The sequence below is a fragment of the Vigna unguiculata genome, chromosome 8, assembly GCF_004118075.2.
Source record: "Vigna unguiculata cultivar IT97K-499-35 chromosome 8, ASM411807v1, whole genome shotgun sequence".
NCBI lineage: Eukaryota > Viridiplantae > Streptophyta > Magnoliopsida > Fabales > Fabaceae > Vigna > Vigna unguiculata.
This window is the reverse complement of record NC_040286.1, coordinates 30,473,706-30,488,393: the sequence shown is the minus strand read 5'-3', so window position 1 is coordinate 30,488,393 and position 14,688 is coordinate 30,473,706. Positions and strand designations below refer to the sequence as shown.

Genomic DNA, 14,688 nt, shown 5'->3' with positions numbered 1-14,688 from the left:
GTGAAGAAGATTTAAAGGTGGGGAATCTTTTTCCTTCAATATCTACAGCTCATTTTTTATTTTTGTATTTTAAATTTTGAAATATTTCAATTTATATTTTTCTAACGTTATTTTACATTATCGCTCATAATTTATATTATCTAATTGACTTTGAAAAAGATAAAAAAGATATATCGAAGCTACAAAACTACAAAAATTACAGCAAATAATTTTTTGTTTCTCTTAATACATTAAATCTATAACAATATATAAAGGGGATTCTCCTTTTTGTGTCCACATTTCAAAATACCAAGTTTACCCTTTAAATATAATAATTTATTAAATTTTTTAAAATTGACCATTACTTTTACAAGTTTTTTATAAAATCGGCTATCTATGCTTCTTTTCTTCTTCTTTATTTATCAATGGTTATTTTTTCATCTGTTCTGATATACTTCACTTTATTTTTAATAAATATAATTTTAGTTTATATATTAACTTAATAACATTACAATATTATCATCTACTAATATTATAATTTTAGCTTATATATTAACTTAATAACATTTAAGTTTAAAAGATGCATACACACAGGCGCGATAGCGCCTGTGTTTACACTAGTAATTAAATAATGAGAAATAAATAGCCACCCCCTCTTCCCCTGCTGAGAACCCATTCAGTCTTAAGTGGAGACATTAATCACCACCAAACCAACTCATATACGTAATCTTCCAACGAAGTTCTAAAGCAGTTTCTTCGTGAAACCTCTCAAACAGCCAATGCCAGCAAAACCTCGTTTCCTTATAACGTAATCGATCCCTTCCAATTACGCTTCCACCAACCACAACAGCGGAAAAGGAAATAAATCCCAAAAGCCTCAATCAACAATTTCGCGAAATTTCTAGATCCCTTTGAACCGCTCTACACTAATCCCCCAATTTCTCAAGACCAGAAACGATCGTGCTAATGCCGGAAATTGAACAGGTGGCGGCGGAAAGCACCGTCTTGTTCGGAAAATACGAGGTGGGAAGGCTCTTAGGATGCGGCGCGTTCGCGAAGGTGTACCACGCGCGTAACATCGACAAGGGGCAAAGCGTGGCAGTGAAAGTGGTAAGCAAGAAGAAACTGGCCGCAACGGGGATGACCACCAACGTGAAGCGCGAGATTACCATCATGAGCCGTCTTCACCACCCCAACATCGTGAAACTCCACGAAGTGCTGGCGACCAAGACCAAAATCTACTTCATCTTGGAATTTGCGAAAGGAGGCGAGCTCTTCTCGAGGATCGCGAAAAGTCGATTCAGCGAAGATCTCGCGCGACGGTTCTTCCAGCAGTTGATCTCCGCCGTCGGGTACTGCCACGCGCGCGGCGTTTTCCACCGCGACTTGAAGCCGGAGAATCTACTGCTGGACGAGCAGGGAAACCTCAAAGTCTCCGACTTCGGACTCGGCGCGGTGAAGGAGCAGCTGGCGGTGGATGGGGTGCTGCACACGCTATGTGGGACCCCTGCTTACGTGGCACCGGAGATTTTGGCGAAGAAGGGTTACGATGGGGCCAAAGTTGATGTTTGGTCTTCCGGGGTTATTCTCTTTGTTCTTGTGGCCGGGTATCTACCGTTCAATGACCCGAATCTTATGGTGATGTACAGGAAGATTTACAAGGGGGAGTACCGGTGTCCGAGGTGGTTTTCGACGGAGTTAAGGAGGTTTCTGGCGAGGTTGTTGGATACGAATCCCGAGACGAGGATCTCTGTGGATGAGATTTTGAAGGACGCGTGGTTCAAAAAGGGGTACAAGGAGGTTACTTTTGGCGATTTGGGTTTGGAATGGAAGAGTGAAGGGGATGGGGTGAAAGATTTGAACGCGTTTGATATAATTTCTTTCTCCACAGGCTTGAATCTCTCTGGTTTGTTTGATTCGTTGAAGGAGGTGGAAGAGGGAGAGAGGTTTATACTGAAGGAGTCGCCGGAGAAGGTGGTGGAGAAGTTAGTTGCGGCGGCGGCTACTGTGGAGGGTATTATCGTGCGGAGAAGGAAGGAGTGTGGGGTGGAGTTGGAGGGGTGTAATGGTAATTTCGCCGCTTTAGTGGAGGTTTACCGGTTATCACCGGAACTGGTTGTGGTTGAGGTGAGAAGGAGGGATGGGAATGGCGGAGTTTTTAGGGATGTGTGGAGCAATAAGCTTAGGCCGTATCTCTGTGCAGCGAGTAGCAGTACGACGTCGGATCGGGAGGAAACCGGTGCGCAGCCGGTTGCCGGTGAATCATGATTCAGCGTCATTATTATTTCTCAATTAGTAAATTTTAAACAAAATTGAAAACAAATTGGAAGTGGAGAATTGAAAATTGAAACGAAGTAGGGCACAAATAGACGTGGAACACATCGTTGATTAAGCGTGCAAATTCGCTATGTATATTATTTTATCATTTATCATGCTTATATGTAAAGTATTACAGTATTTTGCTTAGCCTTATTATTTCAAAGTGGTTGGTTGAAATTTATTAAAGCAACAATTGTTGTTCTAATAAGTTAATTCTTGTATTTGCAGGTTATTACAATCAGTTCCCCAGGATTCCCTTGAACTGCTTGGAAATTCAAATGGAATAGAGGAACATTTGCATGAACTTTTTTATGTTATGAAAATAGCTTACAATTTCATGATTTCTTCTTACCCCATTTCAATAAATTTCTACCTTGCTAATCATTACTTGAAAAAAAAAAAACTTTTTAAAGTCAGTCTTATCAATGGGATACATTAAAATCATTTTAATACATAATGCAATGATGTAATTTCTAAAGAAAAAAACATGAGCTTTTAAATGACAGATTTAATAAACTAATTAATTTCTTCCGCGTTACTTCACTCTCTTTACAAATTACAGATAATACCCATGGGGTGGTGAAGGGAGGGCCCAACTGGTAGAAGAAAAAACTAGTATCCTTGAGGTTTTTGCTGCACTTGCAAGAAAAAGAAGAAATAAAGTTATAACTTGATTTCCACAATTTTCTTCAAAAACATATTCCTCGTGAACTTGTTTGTCGTGTTCTCTCTGGTGGAAAGTGTCAGCACTTTCCGTAGATTGTCCTCATCGTAAGTTTTCTAATTTGATTCTCACTTCTTTCAAATCTTGGTATGATGCTTAATTCTGGAATTTGTTGAGTTAAGCTTATAGTACATATTTATCTCTGCGGTTAGATTTAAATATGTGGTGGATTGGCCATTTTCTTCCTGACATGTTTTCTTCTAGTATGTGCCTTCTCTTATTTAATTGCATATAAAGTGTTCGATTAAATTACAGCTTCAGATCTAATAAAATGCATTTTTGTAATGATTTGACAATGGCTATCTATGGTCCATGTGCCTGCCTCCCGGCATCAACAAATGGATAACTTCTTAGCATTTTTTCACGACACTTCTCAATGACCACAAAAGTAGTAACTGATTATGTGTGCCATTTGTCGTATGAATAGGTGGTTAAATCTTGTTGGATAGGTGGCCGTCGTGCGGGTGTAGCAAATCTATGATCAGTGTTGGTTCCTCTTCTTCATTCACCTTTTTTATCGGATATGTTTATGTAGTCTATTGGAATTGGTAACAATTCATAAATAAAGTTGGATTGTATATTTTCTCTCATGTTTTTATGAGATTTATATAAGTTAAAAATCAATTCTCACAAAATTCAACTAATTAGATGAAATTCTACGGAAAACGTACAAGAGATATAACAACACTATGCACACGAAAATCATGTTCAACATTTATTAAGAGCATAACAATATGATATTTATAATAATTATTAATATATTATTATATATTATAAATTGAATTAAAAGAAAGTGTGACTAGACTAACACTAATATTTAAGTTTTTTTTAATTCTTTTAATTAATTGTTAAAAGCGTGGTTAGGTCGATGATACTAGTATTTTATTTTTTTTATTTTATTTTATAAAAAATTAAATAACATAACATGTAGAATAAATTTGATGCGGTTAAAAAAGTATGGACAAAAAACAATAATTTTGAAAATGCATAGATCAAACAGTGATCAAGTTTCAACCAAGTACCATTTTTAAATTAAGTTAAAATTTAGAGATCAAAATCACTTTTTTCCCTTTCTTTTATAATGAAATTAGATTTGAACAAATTGTTTCTTGGTTAGATCAAAATTCCATTGAAATAAATAGACCTAAACATATGGTAGAGACAATAAATATGGACATCAATTTCACTAATTGCATGAACTTTGTTTTAAAGGAAACACTAATCTGAGCGATGTATCATTGTCAAAGCCACATTTGAAATAAACAAAACTTGTAGTATGCCTTAAATGTTAGACATAAGTACTCTCAAAGAGACATTTACCTTAAGTATATGCATATAGTATTATATTCAAAGATACGTTTAACAAAAAGGTAAGTCTAATTTCTAAAAACTAGCAAATCCCTAAATTATTTGATGAACAATAACCTACACAATCAAAATAAATAAGCAAAGATGTGATTGTGTTGAACTTTAAACTCTCCCATTTCTTTACTCTCATTATTTTTTTAATATTCTTTTTACCATTTACAAATCAACACATTTATTAATGTGGGAAAACATTTAAGAAATTTTTTAAGTTTATTTCAAAATTGACATTATTGTCACCATATATTAATTTAAATTCCATTATTAATGTGGGAAAACATCATTTGGGAAGACTAACGACTCCACTCACATTCATATCGATATAGATATGCTAATTATAAATAAGTAAAAGAAATTATTTATTTTGTCAAAATAAAAATTACACTTGTATTAATTATCTATATACAATACAATATTTCACCCTCTATCAATATACAATTATTTCAAAATTGTCCAAAACTTATTCTAACTCTCTCTTTTTTTCACTTTGAATTTTTATAAGAAGAAAAATAACTTCAATTACCCTGAATTACAAAAAAAAAAAAATAGATTCAAAATTTCACCACAAATAAAAAGATTAAAATAACAAAGTCGTACTTACATGTTCTACTTTAACTAAATAATAATAATAATAATAATAATAATAATAATAATATAATAGCCTAAAATGGTGCATCTTAACATGCCTCATACTTGTCTAGGAAGAAAATATCAATTATCTAAAGTGGTGATATGTATTGCTTGGGTGCTTTTGTCCACAAATTACACCAACAAAGTATAATGATTATAGTAATATAATTCAGAATCATAAGTACGATTCCTGAACTCCACGATCATGTTCAGTCACATTCACTTGGTCTTATATTGTGGCCTTTAATTAATAGCAAATGGACACGCTGCAGTACCACCCTGCATTCTCTGCTACTTCAACAAGTGGTCCAAATTGAAATAGTACCCTAACTTTTCAAACTTCTTCAAGTTCAAAAATTATTAGGTGATTTAGAAGAATCAACACACAACTTTTTAACGTAATTTTTAACATTATTTATCCTAAATTTATTTTCATTCATTATATTCATAATTAAGGTATGAAAAGAAAAAAAGGAGGCAACGAGGTATGGTACACGCGACAGAGCTTAACAACCATCCAAATTTGAAGCATAGCAGCATGTGAGAAAGTTCGCGTAGAACTGAACCATTCAATTAATTGAACCATGTTACTCTCTCGATCTGAACAAAAAAAAAACATTTAAAATACTATTTTTTTTTGGATTGTTCCTCCATTAATGCATGCTACGTTAAGTTCTTTGTCGCTTTTCGTTGGCTGCCCAGACAAAATATGGTTGCTGTTGGAATCCATTTTTCAATCATAAACTCTTGACACCAAATATTAGTTTTCTTGTTGGAAATTTTAACTTTGGATTTCATATATAGGATATATAGTTTGAAAGTGAGAATGACTTAAGGTAAAATATTTATCATAAAATAAAGTCTTCAAAAGTATCATATTTGAAAAGTATATATAAGATTATCCTCAGTGATATTACATATCTACCTCAAAATAATAAATAGAAGGATATCTGAATACAATAATGTGGTATACCTAACATGGTTGTCTGTGATGAAAAAAAACATGTATTATTATTGTTATGTATGTGTCACTACCTTTGGTGCGGGACATGTCATGCATGATAAGTGTAAATTAGTGTGTTAATCACACTATAATTGCGATTAATGATTACTGACAAAATTTGCTAAAAATAATTGCCAAACACAATATTCCGGCGGACCCACAACAGAGAATCATGCAATAGTATTTATAGTGTATCTTATAGAATATATATAATAATTGTGACCATGATGACGTCTTTTATGTAATTATGATATTTAAAAAAAATTAAGAGTTAAATATATCTTTTATTTATTTTTTCATCTTTAAATTAAATATATAGTGTTTTGTTTTGACAAATTAATGAAAATAATGTAAGATATTTTTCAACAAATTATACGTGTACATTATATTGTAGTTTGTGCAATTTTATAAAAAAAATAACATTTTTTTTCAATAGATTGTACTCTAGTTTATTGTAAAAATAAAGTGAACATAAAATAAGTATATAGTTAGTTGTTTTGAAATAACTTGAAAATAATTTAACAAACGAAAAATATATTTAACTTTAAATTTAATTTAATTTTATAAAGCTTAGTTTTAAAGTAAAGTTTGTTATTATTAATATATTGTAATAGAGTATTTTATTTAATTTATGTTTGATTTTACATTAAATATGAGCTAAATATTTATGGATAGTGATAGGAAGTAACAAGTTTTTTTGTATTTGAGAGTCTATTTGAAGTCAAATTTGTAAAAATGGTCTGTTTAATTTTTTTTTTGTCAAAAGGGATTAAGTCGTCAGGATGGAAGACGATATTACAAAGGAAGTTGTCCTCCACTCAGCTAGTTTCTGTTTTTTCGCATAGGAAAGTAAAATCGGCTGCAATGGTGACAACTTCTCATTGAAAACCGGCATGGAGCACAACGAATTCAACATACCATTTAATGGAAACTAGCTGCAGTGGTGACGACTTCATATCGAAAAACGTATGTTTTAATACCGACTTTGCTTTGTCCAAAATTGTTGATACAGGCACGCACTGCTGCAATATGCACTGCACAATTCATATTCATAGACATGAGTTCACGTACATAGAAATTGTCCTGTATAGGGACAACTTTGCTTGTTTGAAAAAAAAAACAGAAATTGGCTGAATGGATGATGACTTCACCTGTAATTCATCTTCTACCCCGACGACTTGACCTACTTTAAAAAAAATTCAAGGAATCCTATTTTATAAATTTATGGTCAAATGAACTCTGAAATACAAAAAAGTCGAAGTAACACGATATATTTAACAAGATTTTGTTAAATTATAGTATGTTAGAAGAGAGTTTATGTTTATCTCAATCTCATAAAATAAATTTATAAAATGACAAAATACTTGTTATATATATATATATATATATATATATATATATATATATATATATATATTGTAATTTGTCTTTATGTTTAATATATTAAATATCCAACAATTTTTTATTTCAATTTTAGTGATTCTAATGCCAAATTTAATAAAGGAAAATATTAATTCATTTTATAAAAAAAAAAGTCAAGAATAAATAGAAAAAATTGAAAAAAAAATTATTATAACAATAGAACTTAAAAAAAACTATTAATCCTTTATAATTAAATCAAAGTTAAACAGTTTTAGTTACCTTTCGTTTTCTTAATTATATTTAATGAGGAAAACAAAGTTGACCCGTAGTGACGGTAACAGCATGAAAGATGCACTTGACTTGACGTTGGACAAACTATTGCTACTATTTTGGCCACGAATGACCTTAAAAGTAAAGAATTAATTTCTTGCGTGTGATGGGTGACATTTGCGACTAAATATTTTAAAGAATAGTTAATTAGTCGGCAACTAAAAAAAAAGAAAAAAGAAAAAAGTAGGGAAAATCAGAAATGAAAAATGAAATTCGAAAGAGAGAAAATGTATTGAAAATTTAGAAATTTATCTTCCTCTTATTTAATCATATAAAAAGTGAAAATAAAAAACTATGTGAAATAATACAAATATCGCTAACTATATGATGCAGCGTCATAATGAATTTTTAAGTAATGTATATTAAAAATAATATTTATATAAAATTATAAGTAATGTATATTAAAAAATATTCTTTATAGAAAATTTTCTATTTTATATGCTTTAACCGTAATATTTATTTATCTTTTGCAAAAACACTTTAATATATTATAGTTATTGAATGAAATATAAATTTGTAGTAGTTGTTTCTCTTAATAGGAATTGAATGCGCATGTAACATACAACGACTCACACACTTCACTCAAACAATTATGAGTTAGAAACCTTTAACACAATTGTTAAATCTAATAAAACTTAAAGGATTTTAATTATATTTACAAAAGAATAAACTATTTCATAATAATAATACTTGTCACATAAACATTAATGTAACATCAGTATTACAACTTTACTTTTTTTTCATGAAGATATAAGTAAGTATTTTATTTAGTGTTAATTAATAAACTTATCAAATATAACATATTTATTAAATTCAATAGTTATCAATTTATTAAATGTATGTTTAATGTTTATTGTTAACATTTTGTATGTAATAATAATAATAATAATATAATAATAATAATAACACATTTGTATTTATAATTGTCAGTTGAAATTATTTTATTTTTAATAGCCAAAGATTAAATATAATTTTAAAATTATTTTCTTAAAAAAAAATAAGCTTCGTGATTTTAATTAAAAGACGTGATATTTAAAAATGAACAGAGAGCAATTTTAAAAGGGACATTTAGTTGAATACACTATACATCAATGGAATAATCTACAATAATAAAATATAATTAATTATTTTCATAAAAAAGTTTACATTTTAATAAATATTAATTAAATTGATTACATTAATTACACAATATCAAGCTCTTAGTAATATAATTATGATCTTGAATAAAGGTGTTTTTAGATCTCTGATATGTATCTATTTCTTACGATAGATTTCAAATGCATATAAGTACCATGTGTAAGGTCCGTTTCATTCTGTCCCTTTTATTTGAAGGGTTGCTCCAATCTTATGGGCCTAAAGGCTGGCCCAAAGAGGAAGGGTCAGACCTAACCTATCAACCCTAACCTTGTGCTCATTTTGGTAACACAAAACTTTCACAATCCTTAGAGTGGCTGATGTTTTTCCTCTGCTAGGGTTTACTCCTAACCTTGAACCATTGAGCTCAATTACGTTTCCTAGCCTCATGTAAGTGCTTTACACCTCAGGTCTTGTTTTCCTTTCGCTTTTATGTTTGTACTTCTAGTAGGGGTTCGTCGTAGGCTTACGTATACTCTTCCGCATCTGTCCCACAGCTCAGTAATCTACCTTTGGAGTTTTGCGTTCCGCTGTTGGAGATGCACCCCGCTCTTAGGCCTTTTCCAGGTACGAGAAGTTAGGATTTCGAGTTATATTGTTTGTGGATTGTTCTTGAGCTTGTTTGTTGTTTGTATGGATAAATCACTGTTTTGATGCGTGGAGTTCTTTGCATGATTTGTTGGTTTGGAAAAACACATCTGTTGCAGGCGAATTAGGGCGAGAACTGTTAATCTCGCCCAGGCGAGTCTGACGAAGGCTTGCCCAGACCTTCTGCGCGAGTTGTCGCCCAAGCGGGTGGATCTGATTTTTGAGCGAGGGTCTATCTCGCTCAGGCGAGGTGAGCTCGCCTAAGCGAGCTGGCGTATTTGTTTCTGTCTGTGTTATCGAACTCTCGCCTAGGCGAAGGGGAATTCGCCTGAGCGAGACCCCTTGGCCTGAGCGACGAGTTTGGGCGAGGGTATGCGCTGGTTGAGTGGTTACTCCTTTTCTCTTTTGTGTTTGGTATGAAATTGATGGAATTATTGTATAATGGCATGTAGGGTATAATATGAATGTGTGAGAGGGTGTATGAATTTATGAATGACAAACTTGAGTAAATCCTTGGCATGAAATGAGCATGATATGGTTGGTATTAAAGAGATATGATAACGAGATGAGTTGGAAATCCTTATGCATGGATGGTTTATGATGAATGGAAATGAGTTGGGCCTGAAACATGAAAGGCGTTGGTTTTAAAGGTTGGGATGACGAACGTATACATGCATGATGAATGTTATTTGGCTGTGTGATTATGTTTGGTCGGTGTCAATGCGTAATACCTTGGAGTCTCTAGGTGAGACTTTCAGGGTCACGCTTCAGTGATCGAGACGTAATTCCATGACCCCTGTTAGTGGGTGTCCCTGGTGGTGCCCCATCTGTATAACTAGGTAAGGATTCAAGGTAAGGTTGTATCCTGACACTCTAACGAGTCAGTTAGTCTCATCTAGAGCGGACTGACTCCTGTGGTGAGAGTAGTAGGAGGCCTGAAATTCATTAAGGGCTAACCTTGTGGTGACGGAAATTGATTCATTGTAACACTTGTAACACATAGCTCGAGGGTGAGCAGAGGTATTCACCACAAGTGCGAGCATCCGCTGAATCCGACCAAGTTATACGTATCCGAATGAGTCGAGTCGAGTCGTAGTGTATTGATTGAAAAGTCATAACATGCTTGGTTGTTGTATGGATATTGGATGGTGAAAATATATTTGACTGTATGATGAAAATGTTGTTGGCTCTATCTTACCCGGTTTGTTGTATGGTTGTCTTGTATGTGGCTCTTCTTTCTTGCGATGATCATCAATTTAATTGATGGGAGCAGATGGGCGAGGTTCCCGCAGTCAACAAGGAAATGGCAATTCCGTTGCTTAGCCATCTGGACTGGACTTTATGTTTATTTTTCTTCATGGGTTTTCTTCAGGGCTATGGCCCATGTATTGCTCTATGTTTTACTATTCTACTCTCATTTTGTTAGACTTTTATCTGGTTTCCGTTGGCATCGTGGTGTGCCCAGTTTGTAGGGATTGTGTTAAGGACCCCAGGACTACTCTACATTACTATTTGGTGTGATGTTTATTTTAATTTCGCTTAATAATTAAATTGGACGTTACACCACGGAGGAAGAATTTTTTTTTTGTTTTACTTAATTACTTTTCATCTAAGTAGTTAATAAATAAAACATATTATTAGTAAAATTTTATCTTTTAGAATTAAAAATTCCAATTCGCATGAGAGATAAGATAAACAATTCACAATATCAATTGTTTATGAACTAACATAATTACTAGTATTTTGATAAAATAATTAATATTGAAAAGTATTAAAAAATGTCTTGGAAGGAAATATACATAAAATAATAATAAACAGACAAAACAAACTATGTGGAGCAGAACCTAAAATAAATTATCAAAGATGTGGGAGTGCTAGCAAAGACACTTCATGATTGGTTGAGACGTGCAATCCAAAACTTGCGATAGCTACTGTCACAATTGGAGGAACTGAGGCCCACTTAAAAACAAGCCCATTTAGACACTAGAATGGCAGTTTCTTCCTGCACCTCCACAATTTCTTCCTGCAGCTTCATATATTTAAAAAATTCAAATTATAAAAAGAATTACTTGTTGAAAGTATTATGTGGTTCAACATGCAAGACTATAAGTAAATATTGATTTAGTTTTAATATTCATTCAGTTTGTTCAATTTTGGTTATGATATTCGTTCAACTTTTTCAATTTTGTCATTTTATTATAATATTCGTCAATTTTGTTCAATTTGTTTTTTTTCGCTAACATTGTTAAAGTAGTTAACGAATTGTAGATATGTCACGTGTTATTTCATGGTTTTTTTTTTAAAAGAAGATATGTTCACGTGTTAAGCTAATATCATGTCACATGTCAAGTCAGTTTTATATATTCAATTTGGTCTTGATATTTGTTATTGTTGTCCAGTTTGCTCCTAATTTTTTCTTTGAATTCAACAATTTTTTTGTCTCTCTCCTAATTGAGACCAAATTTAATTTTTATATAAATGTTATACTGATATTCTTATTAAAATTCTCATTTTTATTAAATATATTTAATTTAGAGTTAGAGTTGGTTTAAAATTAAAATGAAAATTTTTAAAGTAGAGAATAAGACCATTGATTTTAAATTTTAAGCCGTTAAAAATAATATAAAGTAATATAATTGATTAGTATAATGTTTATGTGATTTTTAATACTCTATGTGATTTTTATCCTCTTAAATTTTTAAACCAGTGAAATTCTCCACTTTTAAAATTTTCGATCTAATGTTAAACCAACTTTAACCTTAAACAAAAAATATTTAATAAAAGTGTGAATTTTAAAAAATATTAATATAACATTTATATAAAAGTTAAATTTGGTCTCAAGTGAGAGAAAGATAAAATTGTTCAATTTTTTTAAAAAATGGAACTAAATTGTAAAAATATAATGAATATCATGATAAAATTGAATATAGAAAATTGATTCTAACATATGACATGATATTGATTTGACACATAGTCATTTTTTTTAAATAAAAAATATTAAAAAAGTTAAAAGATTGTGCAAAAAAAATCACAAAATGACATGTGATCCTCAGTGTTCATAATCAATTAACTATTATTTTAAGGATGTTAGCAAAAAGAACCAAACTTAACAAACTTGACAAATATTGTGAGCAAATTGAAAAAAAAAATTAACATCAAATTGAAAAAACTAAACGAATATTAAAAACTAATAAGTATTTAAGCCTAACATTTATTATTTTTACTAATTTAATTAAATAAAAATAAAATTATTAAAATTTGCACCCGAATATTGTAGGGAGGAAACACAAATTATACAACAAATAATTTCTTATGTAGACAATTACAAATCTTGAAACCAAATGTTGTCTGGGGTGAGTCAGAAAACTTAATCTGTATTTTATATGTAGGATAGGTAAGATCGATTTGTTTTTGACTGACCGGTCAATGATGAATGGATGAAACAAAGCTGAAAGGTCCTTCTCTATTATTTTCCTTAATTTAATCTAAAATCTTGAAAATATTAAAATATTAAATAAATTTATTTTAGTTAATATTACTCAACTTATTATAGGATTCTATCCTGAGAAATTCACATTTAAACTCCAAAATAGGGTAATGAAAAATAAGATAAATTAATGTGAAAAACTTTTTCATTTTTAGTAATGTTCACTAACTATAAATAAATACTATGATACTTTGACATCACACCAATTTTTTGTTTTCTCTTTTCAAATTATATCAAACTTTTTTTCATTTGATAAGATGGTATGACGTGGACATTGTAAAAAATTTATAAAAAGTCAGTCAAAAAATAATTTTAAATAGATGAGATAAAACAGTCCACCATGCTTTTTTCTTCTTCTTAGCCATCCCTGTGTTTAATTTAAGGAAGAAAGAAGTAGCATCAAGTTATGCCAAAGTAAAGTATTTGATAATAGGACAAAAGTTGATCGAGACCAACCCACCAACATGTCTTTTATTTATTTTTCGACTGTCAAGTCCATTCCCACTTTCAACTTATTTAGTGTCTTCTTAAATCAGCTCGCACCACAAGAGAGTCATACCCTGATTCCTCTGATATACACACACACAAACCTTTGTAACTCCGAGGAAACCATGTGTCCTCTCAGGTTCATTCTTGTAATCTTGTCGGCAACTCTTGCCGGTTTCTTTGTCCTCAGAAATTTCAGATCTCAACCCCACATCACTGACACTGAGTTGGATGCAAACAATGAAAACAATGAGCACACCCTAACCTTAAAGAATGCAACTTCCAAGGTACCAAGATGACCCTTTTCCATTCCTTTTTGTTTATGCTTTAGATTGTACAAAAATGTTGTCTTTTCATGTCGTGTATTGGTGAGTCTACAGGTTCGTGATGCATTGCAATCTGGGTTCTGGACCTTCCTTGACATGGCTAGCGGTCGCTATCTTTGGAGGCACTTAGTCTCTTCCTCTTCCCCAAAGTCTGAATGAATTCTTATGGTATATAGCTGCTTTTAATGGTGATAATAATCATAACTTAGCTGCAAAAATACTACAAACCACTTCCTTAACATGTGGTTTAGACTTACATGCCTGTAACTGTTTGTTACTTTTTTGGTTAGCTGTAAATGGAATACCAATATGTTGCAGTTGATGGGCAAATAACCATGTTTCTTACTCACTATTAATTTAGGAGAACAAATATTTCAATAGAAGAGTATTTTACATATTAGTTTGAGTTTTTGGAATGAAAATATCTCAATTCACGAAAATCCTGTGAATTAGATATGGTTCTCTTTCCTTAGAATTGGTCTTCTTTTCCTTATGATTTTTTTAGTAAACTAGAGACTGAAATTCCATAGAGTAGAAGACTAAAGTGATAGATTCTCACGAGAGTAGAACGGGTTTCTACAAGTATAATCCACCTATGACCAAATGATAATGCTTCAGGTACTCCAAAGAAAATATCTTAGCCTCTGAAATTCTTCATACAAGGCAGGTATAGGTTTTTGAACATTTTTATCCTATAATTTGGAACTGATTTAAAATGCTACAAGGATACTTTTGCGCTTTGCGGAGTATTGTCTTTCTTAGAATATGATCTAGATTCCTAGTTGTGGACAATATATAACCTAATTTGTGAAAGTTAGGATTTTGTTTTAAAAAATAATTATTTATAATCTGTGATAAACATGATTTTATCCCAACATTTTGGAAATCAATTGTTTGTGAAAATCAGTTTTAGACATAGAAGAGTGATGATAATGTGTTGAGATTGATTATGTAT

At 31.5% G+C, this 14,688-nt stretch overlaps 2 protein-coding genes and 1 long non-coding RNA gene across 3 annotated transcripts; all 3 read left to right on the top strand.

The window, feature by feature from the left end:
* Nucleotides 1-635: 635 nt before the first annotated feature.
* LOC114194061 (CBL-interacting serine/threonine-protein kinase 11-like) lies at nt 636-2,755 on the top strand. The gene has a single exon (XM_028084104.1). The coding sequence runs from the start codon at nt 946-948 to the stop codon at nt 2,245-2,247; it is 1,302 nt and encodes a 433-aa protein (XP_027939905.1). The 5' UTR covers nt 636-945; the 3' UTR covers nt 2,248-2,755.
* A 6,360-nt stretch (nt 2,756-9,115) lies between these two features.
* LOC114193346 lies at nt 9,116-10,922 on the top strand. Its single transcript, XR_003606254.1, has 3 exons — nt 9,116-9,236; nt 9,344-9,413; nt 10,708-10,922. It is a non-coding gene; the product is annotated as an uncharacterized LOC114193346 (long non-coding RNA).
* A 2,504-nt stretch (nt 10,923-13,426) lies between these two features.
* Nucleotides 13,427-14,133, top strand: LOC114193371. The gene is made up of 2 exons (XM_028083138.1): nt 13,427-13,694; nt 13,788-14,133. Exons 1-2 carry the CDS (start codon nt 13,533-13,535, stop codon nt 13,890-13,892), a joined length of 267 nt encoding a protein of 88 aa, XP_027938939.1. The 5' UTR covers nt 13,427-13,532; the 3' UTR covers nt 13,893-14,133.
* Nucleotides 14,134-14,688: the final 555 nt, after the last annotated feature.

What these genes read in the sequence shown, in the direction of transcription:
- LOC114194061 (XM_028084104.1), top strand. Translation starts at nt 946, where the DNA reads ATGCCGGAAATTGAACAGGTGGCGGCGGAAAGCACCGTCTTGTTCGGA.
- LOC114193371 (XM_028083138.1), top strand. Translation starts at nt 13,533, where the DNA reads ATGTGTCCTCTCAGGTTCATTCTTGTAATCTTGTCGGCAACTCTTGCC. An exon ending in TAAAGAATGCAACTTCCAAG is followed by an intron (nt 13,695 to 13,787) that starts GTACCAAGATGA and finishes GTGAGTCTACAG; the next exon opens with GTTCGTGATGCATTGCAATC.